Below are 16,532 nucleotides of genomic sequence, written 5' to 3' on the forward strand. Positions count from 1 at the left end.
GAGAGGAAACCTCCTGTACATGTTTCCTCCCTTTCCATTATTGACAAGAGTGATAGCCAAGATCCAGAGGGACAACTCCAATTGCATCCTGATCACACCGTGGTGGCCTCGACAGACGTGGTTCTCTCACGCCCTTCGGTTATCGAGAGGGGATTACATCAGGCTCCCGTCGACACCGAAGCTACTGTCTCGACACCGGGGCAAGGTTCGACACGCAGATCTGTCGACCCTCAAGATGACTGCATGGAGGATAGCAACTACTCCCCCTTCGGTACCAGAACTTTGACTGTGGACCACATTATATTGGCAGCACTAAAGCCTTCCACAAGGAAAACTTATGCAGCAAAGTGGCAAAGATTTCAGGACTTTGCTTCAGAACAAGATCAAACACCAGAATCTTGCCACTTATCTTTCATCCTCAATTATTTATTGACACTTTTCCAGCAGGGACTTAAGCTCGCGTCCATCAGGGTTCACCTTGCTGCGATTACATCTTTTCACCAAGGTATAGATGGGTTTACACCTTTTACCCATCCAACAACGAAGAAATTTCTAAGAGGTCTGAAGAACACGATACCGACTGTGAAAAGTATCGTGCCGCCATGGAGCCTGTCAGTTGTGCTGCAAGCACTGACACGCAAGCCCTTTGAGCCCATGGCGTCGACAGACCTTAGGCTGCTTACTTTAAAGACTGTCTTTTTAGTAGCCATCACATCGGCAAGACGTGCAAGTGAGCTTAAAGCTCTTAGGATAGATGTCCCGTACACTATTTTTCATAAGGACAAGGTTGTGCTACGCACAGACCCAGCCTTCCTACCTAAGGTAGTGTCAACTTTTCATCTGTCCCAGCACATTACTTTACCTGCTTTCTTTCCTAACCCAACTACACCTCTTGAGTCTTCCTTGCATACTCTCGATGTAAGAAGGGCTCTTGCTTTTTACAAAGACAGAACGGACAATTTTAGAAAGACAAAACAATTGTTTATTTGTTATGGGGAGCCTTCTAAGGGACTTCCTGTCTCCTGCCAACGACTGTCACGTTGGATAGTGGAGACAATTGAATTGGCCTACTCTATTTCTAAATTAGAGTTAGTGAAACCGGTGACAGCTCATTCCACCAGAGCTGTCTCAACATCGGTGGCCTTCACCAGAGGTGTCCCACTGGCAGAAGTCTGTAGAGCCGCAACGTGGTCCACTCCATCCACGTTTGTCAAGCACTACAGTTTGGACACCCGTGCGAGGCAGGACTGCTCATTTGGGAGGACAGTGCTTTCAGAGATCTTCAGATGATGCACCAACCCACCTCCAAAGGTATGTCAGCTTGCTACTCGCCCATATGTGTGATGCATAGAGACCACGAAGAAGAAATGCAGGTTGCTTACCTGTAACTGTAGTTCTTCGAGTGGTCATCTATGCATTCACACAACCCACCCACCATCCCCACTTGGTGGTGTGAGACTTATAAATGACACTGTTTTATTGTGGAATGTACTTTACTTTATTTACACTCATGTTTATGGGGGCACAATGTCGGACTCCTGTAAACTGAGGTAAGGGCGGGAACCCCATGGACATGCGCGGTAGCGTGGGGGGAGGGGTTCCCGCCAAAAACGTTCCACTCAGCTATAGTAGGTTCCGGTCTGGTCTCTGCGCAGGCGCAAAGCCCATATGTGTGAATGCATAGATGACCACTCGAAGAACTACAGTTACAGGTAAGCAACCTGCATTTCTGGGTTACATCTAACATCATGCTAACAGAAAATTACAAGGGTTGGTGTTTTCCAGCTAGTGGTTGCACAACTGCTAGCTCAACTAGTGCAAGCAACACCTAGAATCAAAGTGTTGGAGTTGACACTTGCACGAAGGTAAGGTGTCATTTAATTATTCCTCCTTTTACTGCATCTGATATATACTATATATTTTATCTTGCTAATCCCTTTTTTGCTGTATTTCATCGTGGAAGATAATAAGCTACTGTAAAATCTCTTGTGCAGTTATCTACTATAGCCTTCCTCAGCCTGGTGCCCTCCAGATGTTTTGGACTACAACTCTCATCAGCCACAGTCAGCATAGACAACAGTCAAGAATGCTGGCAGTTGTAGCCCAAAGTATCTGGAGAGCACCAGGTTGGGTAAGTCTGATCTACAGCCATGCCTCCACCTCCTACTATTGATTACTGTCTTCTCTCCCCCCACCCCACTTTAACACCCTGCAATGTTACCTTTTCTAAGTGTTTAGCTTGGAGTCCATAGAACAGCAATTGCTTTCAACTTGTGTAAAATGAATGTTACTTAAAGACTGATAGCCATGAAAGATTCTGAGATGTATTATGGTAGTTATCGCTTAAGGCAAGCAACCTGGTGCCCTTCAGATGACTGGCTTCAAGTAATAGGCAAAAGGAAGAATGAGGTTATTAAATAACGTAAAGTGGATGGATAGATAGTTAACTTGTGCATTAAGCCACTGGTGAAGCATAATCTTGGATGTAGTATGTATTGTGACATTTTAAATTTTGTATAGATAAAGAGAAGGCGTTATTACCCACACCGGTAACTATATAATAAGCTATAAAATAAAGCTACTGTTAAGTAAAACGTAACACTTCACATTTCCTGCACTTTTTCTTTTGGTTTGGTTATAGCTTTTCAATTATGCGTTTATAAAACTTGTGAAAAACACTCATAAAGTTAGGTCATAATGCTTGAGCAATACTACATAAATTTTTTTATTTTTTTTTGCAATTTCTTTTTTTCAGACTTAGGCCTTGATCAGTTTGTGGTGAAGCGCTATGATGGGAAGGTGAGTTTTCTAAACCAGTGGTTGCATGTTAATTGTTATTTTAACTACTAAGTGGATATTTATTCTCTCCCTATCCGTGAAATTCTGTAGTACTATGCAAAGCTGCATTGGGTTTGGAGGAGATCATAGTAGGTTCTTTATTTTTTATGGCTTGCTATGTTGAATGTAACCAAATCTAAGATTCTAAACAGCCTCTCTCTGCCTGCTTGCATAGCATTGAGACTGTAGAAGCAACATCATACTCAAACATTAAAAAAGCGCTCTTTCCTGCTCTTTCCAGGCCTCTTTATATGCATTTTTTCCTACTTAGCTGCAGCTTCCAAATACATATTTGCAGCAAAACTAATACATTTCTCATTCAGGTTAAGTTCACGTGTATTGTTCTTCATCATGTTTTGTGTCAAGATAGTGCAATGTGTAAAATGGCCCTTACTTCTCTCTTAAAAATTAAAATGGGAAGATGGGGGCCTCTTTTTTGTCATTTTAACTGTTCTATCACTGGATATCAATAACCTAATTCATGTTGATCTGTCTTTCATATATCTTGTTTAAGCTGCTGCCAGGAGGCCAAGGCTACATGTAAGAAAGAGATGCAGAATTCCAAGTTGGTTTTGCCTCCTTCTCCTCTTTCTCGTTCTTGATCTCATTGAGTAACTCCCTCAGGCAAAAGCAAATTTGCTTACTACCTTATTCTCCTGCTTTGTTTAATAACTGGCTGACTTGTCATTTTAATGAACTACAGTATTGCTGATATATTCTGAAGAGCTGACTCTTGCAATACAGCGTCTGTCACTCTTTCTCTCCTCCCTCTGAGACAGGCCCCCTCTGCTCCTTCTGAAGGTGGGTTGACATTCCCAGAAGCTTGCCTAGGGATGGGGGAAATTGATTCTCATGCCTAGCTGAACTGTGCATCAGGGTGACATGGACTGGGCCTCTAGTAATTTCCTCTCCATCCCCTGCTGCTCTTTGTACAAGTGGGATGGTGTTACCATCTGCCTCTCCTCCAATTCAGCTGGATGGGAGGTAAGGTTATTTTAATTTGGCAATGGCAGTAGTGTCTTGGACTGAGGGCCGCTAAGCTTAAGCTGCTGCCAACCATCACCATGATGAGAGGGGTGCAAGTTGGCCTGGAGAGCTGGGTGTGAATTCTCTCTGAATGGCCACTGACCTTAATCTGCATACCCTTATTCTTTCTTGGTCATTCCAAAGTGTGATCAAGAAACACAAGCTTCTAATGCACATGGCTAATGTTTGAATCCTAAAGTTGAATGCAGTTGACTAGGAAATACAGCCTGCCCTTCTATTTGTAATATCACTGAAAAGGATTTACCTTGAGGACACAGAGCATTTAGTTCAGATTGCAGCAATATGTCATGAGCCTATTTCCTTGCCTCTCTGTTATGGACTGTCTTTGACTGGTTGTCTGAAACGTCAAATCATGTTATAGCTGTGCTTTATTTTATGTGCACTTACATAGCCTATCCTGAGAAATCTATCCAGATAATTTGAATTTGTGCTGCAGAGTCATTTCAGATCTTTTGATGATCTTTCCATGACAACTGTACTCTGTAGGGTGGTTCTATACATATTTATCCTTCCACTCTGCTGTTGAATAACAGAAAACTCAAACTGTCAAGGACTTAACCTGAAAGAGATTTTGTTGCACTGATAAGAGAGCGTATTTTTCGTAAAGAAATGAACAGTGAGTTTCCTGTATTCCCTTGCCCGCCCTATCTCAATCATATAACTTCCCAGTTTCTTTTCCTGTTTGCCTTAGTAAATTCTGCTTTATAAGTACAGCTTCATATGCTGCATTTTGTAAAGTATGGTAACCAAAATCCATGTGTACTGCATTAGTTGTGAATAATGCAGGCATATATGCGTAAATCACTGCCTTTCCCTTTAAAATAGACAGCAAATTGAAAAGGATCAGCATGTGACGTCTTGCTTCAGTATATCTTAAAGGGAAAAGTAGCTATTTACACAAACGTGTATGGGTATCGGGAGCAAGGTTAGGTTTGGTGAGCATTCTTAGGCACTGTTGAGGTGATTGGTAACACCTGAGGCCCTCAGCTGGGAGTCCTGCGGCACCAGGTGATGGGATAAGATACCTTTGAGGCCAACCATACTCACTCAGAGTTTTGCAACGTGAGTGGGAGTGACATCGGAAGGCCTCCCTACCCCAAAATGGGAACCAGGATGGGTGGCGACATACAAGCACCACCTATCTGGATATGAATGGCTTGCCCGATCCCAATACGGCCTATAAGTGGCCTAGTCAGGATGCCCATTTAGGCCTCCAGTCCCTTCGCTCAACTTAATAAATGTGGCCCTATTTAAACCTAATAGGTTTGTCTCATTTCATTAGTTCGACTTCCACTTCCGCAAACATGCCTGTGCTCTATTCAGCACACGCCAAGATCTGATGGTCATGCACATTCTAATAGATATGTCCTCTAGGAAAACTCAGGCAGCTGCCTGTGATATATTTGGATCTCAGCTTTTAACCTGGGGTTAGCCATTAATATTTACCTGCAATGGTTAATTGTGTTATGCTTCAGTCACGATAGAGACGCTAACCATCAGGAAAGACTTATCCCTTTAACTGTAATAACATCTATTGTTAAGGGTTTATGTATGATATGTGACAGCCTTCCCCAACTTGGTGCCTTTCACATTTGTTGGACTACAGCTTCCATCATCCCCAGCCATCCCGGCCAATGGGGGAGCACACTGCCCCTTTCTTACAAAGTTTGCTTTATATCTGTGAACAGTCTGCCTTTTACCATTTCCTTGCCCTTGTCAAAGCTTTGTAGCATATTGGTTTTGTTGGCATAAACTGGAAGTATTTCACTAGTCTTGCTTTCCCCCTTTTTTATTTGATAACTAACTACTAATTTCAATTCTTTACGTTTTAGCAGGTAACTCTTAAATAGCACTGATCTTTCTCTGCCTCCCTTTATTTCTTGGTGCTAAGGTGTGCAGCAGTTTTTTCTTCCTGAAATGTTAATTGGTGGTTTTTGTTTTGGTTTTTGTTCCGTGGTTCTTCCTCTTACGATGTACTATTGTTATTCTTTTATTTATTTTTATTTTTGTAACCAAACCTTTGCTCATTTTCTTCCCTTTCTTCCTAACCTTTCCCCTTCTCATCAGGATTTTTGGCAGGTACTGACTTGTCAGCATGTGCTTCAACCAGTTTGTGCTTCAGATTCCATGTGCACTTCCTTTTAAAAGGGACAGTATATATTTATCCTTTCCCCCCATTACTTCAAAAGAATTTTGATTTTCTTCATTTGGAGTATAAAATGGCTTTATCTTAAAATATGGAAATGGAGTCTCTTTCCAACAAAAATGTAGTAACAATCTTCAGAGTTATGCCTTTTCATACATGACATCCTTGTTAGTTTCCTTCTCATTTTTGTGATTGTTTTACTAAGTAACGATAGTTAATATCCACTTTGGTGTGACAAAATGAAACAATGGCCTTTTTGTAGTAGATGAAATAAAATGTTCAGCCTTAAAACTGTTGACTATTTTCTACAAAAATGGAAGAGTTGGTCTATGGCCATATTCACATTAAAAATCCAAATTTTATATGTAAACTAATGCTTTTCATGCCTATGAAGTCTATCCACATATGCCTACATTGGCCCCATTCAGAAGACACATTAAACCATGGCTTTAACCATGGTGGTTAAGCCAGAAAGCCAGGCTGTGTTTGGAAGACACCTTAAACCACAGCTTTAACCATCGTGCATAAAGCAAAAAGCCTTCTTCAGCATGGTTAAAGCCATGGTTTAAGGTGTCTTCTGAATAGGCCCAGTATTAGGATTATTACGTTTTGTCATCTATCTGCCATTAAACTGTATAAAGAAGAAACAAGCGGCTGAAGGGATATATTCCACAGAATTAATGAGTGACGTAGGACTAATTTGGATAACTCGTTTCCCTGAGATAGGAACCTCTGGTTTGTGTGCATATTTCCAGACATTTATTTATTTATGTACAGTACAATCCTATATAAGTCTACTCAGAAGTCAGCCACTTTGAGGTCAGTGGAACTTACTTCCAAGTAGGCTCTTAATGGATTTTTAAAAGACTTTTCAGGATAAATTCTTCTCCCAGAATGAATTAATTCTCTTTGAATTATGAGAATGTTAACAATGCCTTCTAAGATAAGGTGTTTTTCAATATGACATTGAATGTCTCTTTGCATTTTTAAAAAAGCTGTATATTAAATTCAAATTAAATTATTAAATTCAAATACATGTCAGTGGGGTGGAGTGCTAAATTCCAGCAGTTGTGGGGGCAGGACTTGACCCTTTCCTTCCCTGCTGTGGTCATGAGGAAAATCCCCTTCTCCCAGAAGCTGGTGTTGAACTGGCAACAATGCAGGACTTTCTCCCAATGTAAATACCAGTTGCATTAGAAATATTTTCCTCAGTACCTGGGAGGAAAGGGTTGAATTCCCTCTTTCTGCCTGACCTTGTTCTGATCATTATCATGTCCCACCAGTTGATGCTATTTGCATATTTTAAAACCTGCATGTTGATCCAAGGTTGCATTTAGCACATATATACAGCGGAGCACCTTCCCCCCCCCCTTTCCCCCCAGAGTCATAGTTACCACAGCCTCTCAGGAACTGCATCCACACTGTTGTGCTAATGTCTGGAAGCCTGGAGTCCTATGGATGAGGCCAAATGTAGGATGTTTTTCCCACCTGGCCAGATGGCGATTAAATGGGCAAGACCCATGCAATTGGCCCCTTTCATGTGATTGTACACTTCCAAATGCTATTGGAAATAAACAACTCTGAGAGAACTTAGTTTTGTAAACAGGTATTTAAAAAGATATGTTACTTTTTAAATACCTAGCAGATAAATAGGTTACTAGCAGATAAATATGAACATGAGACATTTATGTAAATCTAGGTTCAGATTTATTGTGTAAAAGATTTCAAGACATGACCAGTAAGGTGTTAACTTTGCCTAAACCATTTTTTTTAAAGTTCTTCAGAATTAATCAGATATAGTAGGGGGGTTTCTGAACCCTGAGAGAAATGTTTAACTTGAAAGCGTGTCTACTACATGACTGAAGGGTGATCCAATCAGATATATTGATTTATCTATATTGCATATCTTATTCAGTGTAATCAATATTTCAGAAAAGAGTTCAAGGACAGCCCTCTTGAGATGAACAGGAGAGTGCTAAAGCCCCTCTGGCCGTAGAGTTAATACTTTAACTTATTAACATGTATTCCTTGTGCCTCTCACCTCATGATTTTAACTGTGAAAGGTACTGAGGGAATAGAGGAAAAAGAGGATAATGACAAAAATATGTTTCTAATTAAATGCAGTGATCTTTTTATAAAGCTTTCTAGCCTCTTACATTTGCTGATGTTTATGTCTAGAGTGCTCTCCTAATGCCTTAGGATATTTTCAAGAGAGAGGTCCTGCATGCTGACTAGTTCTCCGAAATAAGGCTGCATCATTTCACATTGCAGTAGTTCTGTGTTGAGTTGTCTCAGTTGACAAATGTGTACGTTTGTGGAAGCAGCAATGGCAGAACACTTCCCTGAGGAACCCCTATTTATTACGAAGGATTATGGGCTATGCAAGTAGGGCATTACTTCAGTAGATTTTGAACATTTTAAGAGGCTTCTTAAGAGGGACTTGTCAGTTTTCTGGCATCTGTACGTCTGAGCTGACAGGCACCAATTTTCAATTATAACTTAAGATACTGCAGGGAAATTGCCTTAAAGTAGTCTTAACCCCTTCAGCCACAAATCATTTGAGGGATGTTTTAGAGCAAATTCTTTTTCTTTTGTGTGTTTTTTAAAACAATGTTTAGAATTTATCAACTTTTGGTAAATCCAAAATTAATTCACTGATTTACATTTAATAATATTGTAAACCTCCAGTGCAAATGTTGGTGCAAACCTGTTAAAACAGTTTTTCCAAGTAGGGCTTGTACCCACAATCTTTGGAAAATCCTGATTTTTTTCCTGGACCATATGAATTTGGAAAAACTGCATTTATTTTCTAATCTTGTCTCTCCCTCATTTGTGGGAGAGAGGTATGACCAAAAGACTGAAGTACAGCATTCCTTTTATATATTCAATTACAGTACAATCCTAGACACGTCTACTCAGAAATGAGTCTCATTGTTTTCAATGAAGCTTAATCCCACGCAAGTGCATGTAGGATTTGTAGTCTTAGTAAAATCCTGACAAAAGACATACTGGTGGGTAAGAGAGACAGAGATGTGCTTCCTTGACCACTGTAGATGCTGCCTCCGGTCATTTCAGTCATAGCCAGATCCTGGGCAAATGCAATGTGCACAGCAAAACATATAGCATAATCAGTGATTTATGAGGTGTGTCCTAGTATGTCAACATGCTTTACTCAGGGAGCCAGCTACATCTGCAGCAGTCTGGCATGATAAATACAGTATCATCTCTACTAAAATGGAATGTGGGCTTCTTCCATGCTCTGGAACAGAGCACTGAAGATAGCTTGCTTAACTGTTATCAATAAATCCTTACCTCTCAGAGTTACATAAATGTCTTGTTCTTTTTCCTGAGATGTTCAGAGCTCAATAACAATTCTGTCATTGACCTTCTAGACTCTGGTGCATAAAAATACATTGCTTTCTGAAGAAATGATATGTGTAGTGTTCTCTATATTGCAAATGCCTCCATTGTACATGTTCTTTTAAAACAGTTTAGATTTAAAATAATGGTCTCTCACACACATACTTTGTAAACAAATGGAAGTGAATATATAATGAAAGAGTAAGCTGGTGATATGATGGCTCTTTAAATAAAATAACTGGTTAGAAACTATGTGCAGGACCCATTCTAAATCCTGGGAGACACCAGTAATGGGGAATGCAAAATATATTCTGTCCCTTTTTAAGAGGCATGTCCTTCTCGCTTTCTTTGCAAGGGTTCCTCCCTTGCATGCTCGGTTCCTGCTGCCTGTGAAGGGTCTTGGGACATTGGTGTCTTGTTTTCCTCTTGACTGTAGAATGCTAGTCTTGCATTTCAGGTGCGGCTTTTAAAAATGGTGATGGATACTTTTTCTGTTGCTGTAAAGGGGTACATGTACATTTCTCTTTCTAGCCTCTGAAGACCACAAATAGTACAAGTTCTACTTTAATCCTTCTGTGAACATAATTTTATAGGGAAAATATAGTGTGGAGTTCATAACGTGGACCTGGGGCGGGGTGTCTGCAAAATATATTTAAAAGTAGTTCTGTTCTAATGAGGATAAGCAAACTCCTCTGGGTTAAAATTATTTTATCACTGAAGAAAGACCTTAAAAGGCTGTGTTCATTCCTATAAATGTTTGTATTTTAAAATTTAAAAGCCCCTTAAAATTGATTTTATTGCTATAATAAAGTATGAATTTGCCTTAAATCCATGTGTCCTCCCCCTTGTGTTTGACAGTGTAATTCTGTACATGTCCATTCTGAAGTAAACCCCAGTACATCCCAGTAAATATGCATAGGATTGCTGCCTGAGTTTGGTATATAGTGTGATATGGGTAAAACTTTCGATGTGAAGAATATGAAACCTAATCTCTTCATTTGAGAGTCCCTGAAGATTTATTTATTACATTAGACCTTTCAAGCCAAGTTTAACAGCATCCTCTTGGCTTCCTTGAAAAAATATATATACTCATACTAACATAAGAGCATCAAGTGCATTGCAGTTACAATAAAAATATCTTGAGTTTTGATTTCTTAAAATTAGATGCATGGAGGCTTGATGCTGTGGTTCTGCCTCGCGTATCTTCAAGTCAGACATTTTGCGCCATAGAACCGTTGGTGCATAATTTCATAGGAATTTCTTGTAGACTTTCTTAAGGTTGAGCTTTGTCATTAATGAATGAATAACTCATGTTGAAATCTTATGTCCAGAAACACTGCTTCAATAGATCTTCAGAAAGAGTACTTGATCTGAAGTACTCATATTGTTAAATAAGCGTGGATTTATTTGGTCTTTTTTATGTCCTGTCTCTCCCAGAAAGATCAAAACTGTGTATTATAAAAACCAAAGCAACAGTCTGATAAAATAACAAGCAGAAGAGTACCCACTACAAACCAATAAAGCAGCAGGAACACATCAAGTTGTCCCTCTACTTTTTATCAGAACAGACATTGACCCAGTTTGTATGATTAGTGCAGCCCACCATGGCTTATTTAAACACGGTTGGTTGTAGAATGTAACAGTGGCCATCTTGAATATTTAACACCCAGCCAGCCATGGTTTGTCGTGTCATCTGAACCTGGGTGGCAGCAATTATTTGAGGGTTAAACAACCCTCAAAAAACCCATTGTCATAAGGTTATTTGAGGGTTGTTTAACTGTCAAAGAGCCCCTCCCTCCCGGTGTCAGATGACACAACAGACCACGGCAACTGCTCGCCAGGAATTGAATATTCAAAATGGCCACTAGCCCATGCTGCAACCCACCGTAGTTTAAATTAGCTATGAGGGGCTGTGGTGATTGTGTGAACTGGCCCAGTGTTTGCTTGCCTTTCTAAAGACAGCAACAGGGAAATGCACTTTCTGAACTTTTTAAAGAGCCTTAGGGACAGGGTTGAAAAGACCCCATTTCTCCCATATCACCTTTGATGAAGCAACTTTAAGTAGACATTGATCAGTGTTCATAGAGGTGTGCATTTCACAGGCAAGGTCTAGACAAGGAAGACAGGTGATATTAATTTAAAATGTTTAACTAACACATTTTAATTAACACTCATTAAAATATCACCTATCACAGCTGAGGAGTCAAAGGAGCTTTAAAAAGTTTCTTTCTCTTATCTGTCTGAACGATCTAACTGGTGATAAAATGTATTTAAAATATGTTATGCCGCATCGAGAAAACTGTCTTCCTTGCCTGAATGAAGTGTTTGCTAAATAGCAAGTAGAGATGGATGATGTTTCTTTCACAAAAAGATATAGGGGGGAAGGTGTAATCTCTCCTAAAATTATAGAAATTCAGATACTGCTTGCCCGGTAAGGGCTACCAATCCTGAACCAGCCAAATCTTTAGTTTTTAAAACATTATTTTGTCTCCGAGCATTCAAACTTTTCAGTCTACTCCTATGGATATTTACTCAGAAGCAATTCAATGAGAACTTATTTACTCCCAAGTATGGGCATAGGACTTCAACCTTAGCTGTAATGAAAAGGAAGTAACGTTGAATTCTGTGTGCATTGTGCAGTTAGCAACACAGAGTGGTCAATAGAGACTGAAAGAGAATGACATTACAGCAAATTCAAATACACACAATCTTAAGCATTCATTTCCCCCCTCCCACATCATTATGCAGCTTCTGTAATCCAAAATAATGCACAGAGTACCAAAATGTATCACAGTCCTAAATCTAAATTATTAAAGGATGAGGGGAAAACATATTTTCTGTTAAAAGTACAATTTTGCAGCTCCCAACCTGCAGTGTGTAGCGTTTAGATTTGGAGAAGGAAACTATGCAATGACTGCTTAAGATTATCACATTATAAAGAAAATAAGCATTGAAGCATAAGCATTAATGGCATGGATGATGTCACTGAACATTCACCTCCTTCCTTCATAATGCAATATAAATGGTCATTTACTTGAATTTCCAGAAGTATAGTTGTATAGTCTGCCTGAAGTGCCCAAATGCTGCTCATCAAGTTATTATTTTTTACTGTGTAAAATAAAATAATACTGCACTAGGTTTAACAAATCTCTTAATAATTGATGCTAGTGACTTTGAACTAGAATTGCTGCTTGCTTACAATTTTTATGTATTCATAGTTGGGGAACTCTGACCATAATAAGTTGAAAACCGATCGTTTTGGATCCAGACTTGCGCTCAGCAGAATTCTGCTGGCACTGGTGGAAAGGAGAAGTGTGACAATTTTCTCACATTCCCTCTCCCCACGGCAACCCCCAGGGTCACTTCCCATGGAGAGTTGGGAGATCCTTGGACAAGTCATAATCCAACCCATTAAGGACAGCACTATGTCCATATTTTCTCTGACAGCAGAATTTTGTGCCCAGACTATCATCAACCATGCCTTCCATTTGAAATATGGCTGTTAAGGAAAAAAGGAGGTAGCAATGGGAATACCAAGTATGCTTTTTAAAGTTAATAGAAAGTAATAAGGATATATTGTTAATTGGGCAATGATGTGATTGATTCAAAGTGTTCTCTTGCTAGTTATACCCATTCCGAAAGCTGATATTGCTGTGTTGGAAAATACAGACCTATAATAACCATTGGGCATTGGTGACCTTTTTTTTCTTTCTCAGTTTGCAGTCATTCATATAACTCAAACAAGATGGCTAACAACTGTGCTTGCATTAAGACCTTTGGGTCCTACTTGTTTGGTTCAATTTTTGAGGTAGATGACATCAGGTTAGAAGGTGGCGACCCTACTCTGACCTAATGTCAGCTTTGAAATCCTCAGACATTTTCTTGTTTAGTACACAGGATACTTGTACAGCTATATCTCTACACTATATTTCTTTATCCAAGTGGACATGTGTCTTATCTAATATCAGAATAGAATAATACTGCATCTCCACAAACTTCTGTTTGGCCAGTGAATACATGAGAATTAAAACCCTGGAGTGCCACTGCCATTCACTTTAGACTACCATTCTCCAATCTGGTGCCCTCCAGATGTTTTGGAATACAACTTTGAGAATTCCTGATCATTAGTTATACTGTTGGGAGTTGAACTCCAAAGCATCTGGAGAGCATCAGATTGGCGAAGGCTGGTGTAGACAATCATGGCATAAATGGACCAGTTGTCTGACTCAGTATGGTATTCCTTCCTTCTGTAAACATCTAGTTCTCGTTTTTATAGTGAGAGGAACCTTGATTTAAATGGTCCAGCCAATAATTGTATGGCTGTGATTTGCCCAGAGCCTGGGAGCATCCTTAGGTTTCTGGTATTGTGACAAAGCATTTGCTACCTGTTTCTTTGATCATCAACAGAACAATGGAGGGAGACCTCCCTGCTCAGGACACTTAGAAATGGGGAGAAACGCATTTCTTTCCCTGCCTTACTTCTCACTTCCTTTCTTGTGTCACAACTTTCTGAATTCAAGAGCATATTTGTGGAGGGGTTTTTTCTTGTGTTAGATGTGACTGTGGTGCTACCTTTCCATAGTAACTTGGAAATTAACACTTTGAGGTATTGCTTTGAATTATTTTATTTAACCCAATGGACAAAATGGATAGTCACAATCTTATTTGCTGTCATTTTGACAGATGAGCTGTCTTTGTTTTGTCTTAAGCTGTTCACTTTTCCTGCATGGTCCATGTTACAGCAACATCTGCAAGAAACATTGCTTTGATTGTTCTCTTAGCTGGTTGTCTAAATCCATTTGGTGGGAACTGAATTGTCCGCCTCTTCCACTGTTTATGCATATTCTTGCTTGTGTTGATATATACAATGAAAGGATATTCTACAGAAGTATGTGTATGTCCGTATGCTTGTCTTGTATGCTTGGGTCTAACAGGATTTCACCACTCCAGGAATATTATTGTAAATAAGCTCTATACTAATGGATTGCTCATTTTTGCATACTTAGCTTATGATGTGAACTTCAGGCAATGCTCCGAACAGGCTCTTTTGATTATTTTTTTGAAACTACAAAACTTTTCAGTGGACTAAACTGCCTTTTTGAATCATAGCCAGGGTCATTTTTGGAATAAAATCTCTATTTTGGCAAGGGCGAAGTTTATATACAAAAGTATTTAGTCTTTAATTTGACAGTAGAACTAGATTATCATTGAATGCTGGACGTTAACTTGGCATCCAAAGGGCCTGCAAAGTGAGGGTTGTCCTGAAGTTATTTAACTGACCATTAATCATACTGATGGCAGCGATAACTATAATCTGTCAGGAAAATGCTAGTATATTCTGCATTAACAAGATAGTGGTTACAGTCTTTGTGTCCATTGCCATTTGCATGTCGATTTTGCTTTCTAAATATCTTGCATTAGATTTCAAGAATAATAATGCATTGTGTAGCAAGCAAAAGAAGCAGGAAGGGTAATCAGGAGAAGATGGGGTTGAGATTTCATAAATCTGAATTTTATACACAGGAGAAAATACCTTTTAATATAGAGTGCTTGAGCGATTGATTTTATGCCTGCAGAATTAATACACTTTACAGAATTGTGAAAGAGATGAGGAATAGTTTCCACTCATTTTGGGTTGCTGAGGAAGTATTAAATTGCATCGTACGACTGGTGGGGGCCGCTTGTACAATGGAATTGGTGGGGCAGAGGAGAATTGGCAGACGTGGAAGTGCCCAGTTGGATTCTGTCCTCAGAACCAATTATACAAATATACATCTTGTATTCCAACCATGTTTTGGTATTAATTTTATATCAATTGCTGTTGCTCTCGGTGCAAGGAAAAATACAGAATTTATTCCAATAAAAGTTTGGCATAAGAATTCTTTATAATAGTTATGGGTGAGGTGTTCCCCCCCACCTCCCCAATCTTATGGTTCCCTAAGAGGGATTTAGCCTCCCCACTTACCCAGATGTATCTTTTGACGATATCTGGATTAAGAAATCACACCCTAATTATTGATAGATTCCTCCCTCTTTTGATTTCAAACGTGTGACCCTTCAAAACACCCAACAATATTGCTAAATGAGAAAAACCTCATTACAGGGGGAAAATCCCATTGGAATTGAGACTTGTAAATTGGGTGTGCTTATGATCACAGCTGTCTAAATTTTTGAATCGTTAACAGTATAACCCTATACATGTCTACTCGGAAGTAGTTCTCATTGGGTTCAGTGGGGCTCGCTTCCAGGGGAGTGCGCATTGGATTGCACCCTAAAAATATTAAAGTGGAGGGAGAATCAGAACAGAATGACATAGCGGGAAATCTACTCAGAGCCTGACCTAAGAATGCAAGGTCCAGTTACATTTTGTTGAAGCTCTGGAACGTCCAAAGCACACCCACCCCTTTGCTTAAACAAATGTAACTGGATCTTGCATTCTTAGGTCAGGCTCTGAGTAGACTCACCGGTGATCATGCTTTAGAGACAATTGCAGGGGTGCCGGGGGGGGGGGGGGAGACTAATAGATCTTGAGAGCTAGAATTTTTGGTCCAAATCCAAGGAACAGTTTTAGTTACATGTAGCCAAAGGGGGTTTGGATGAGTTTCTTGAATAGCAGTCTCCTATGCTGCATAGTAAACCTCGCTTCAAGTGGAAGGGAGCTTCAGAAACAGTTTGTGAAAAGGCGTGTGGTTTGCCATTCAAAGGAGGAGGGGAGGGGGGGTCCCCAATTCCCTTGGCATGCACAAGTGCTTGTGTATTCCTGGATCCTAGTGCCTGCTTTAAAATAACTCATGGGGTTTGTTCATAAATAGTATCAGAACCTTGAAATCCTGACACCTGGCTACTCATTTTAGGCACAATTTTCATAGTCTAGTTGTGTGATATTATGCATATATTTCCAAATATAATTGATAGCAAGTGCAAGAGTTGGCCATCTAATTTTGGTGATCTTTGATCTTAATGAGATCTTTGATCTTAATGAGCACATTGGGTGCCATATTGGTTACTTATGATGTTGTCGTGACATAATATTGGAGGGTGTTATGAAAGATCACAGAGATGTATCTGTAGGAAGCTTATGTTGAGAGCTAAATATTAGCATAATTAGCAACCTGTGGCTATTCTAAGGCTAGGCTGGGTA

The 16,532-nt window shown here is 39.7% G+C and overlaps 1 protein-coding gene across 1 annotated transcript in view; it reads left to right on the forward strand.

Annotated features, from left to right (window-relative positions):
* Positions 1-16,532, forward strand: part of MICU1 (mitochondrial calcium uptake 1) — a 170,675-nt gene that overhangs the window by 66,160 nt on the left and 87,983 nt on the right. The window contains exon 5 of the mRNA XM_063132984.1: positions 2,756-2,799. Within this exon, the coding sequence (XP_062989054.1) occupies positions 2,756-2,799 (44 nt within the window). The remainder of the gene's footprint in view (positions 1-2,755; positions 2,800-16,532) is intronic.

Source organism: Elgaria multicarinata, chromosome 8 (genome assembly GCF_023053635.1).
Source record: "Elgaria multicarinata webbii isolate HBS135686 ecotype San Diego chromosome 8, rElgMul1.1.pri, whole genome shotgun sequence".
In the NCBI taxonomy this organism is placed as follows: domain Eukaryota; kingdom Metazoa; phylum Chordata; class Lepidosauria; order Squamata; family Anguidae; genus Elgaria; species Elgaria multicarinata.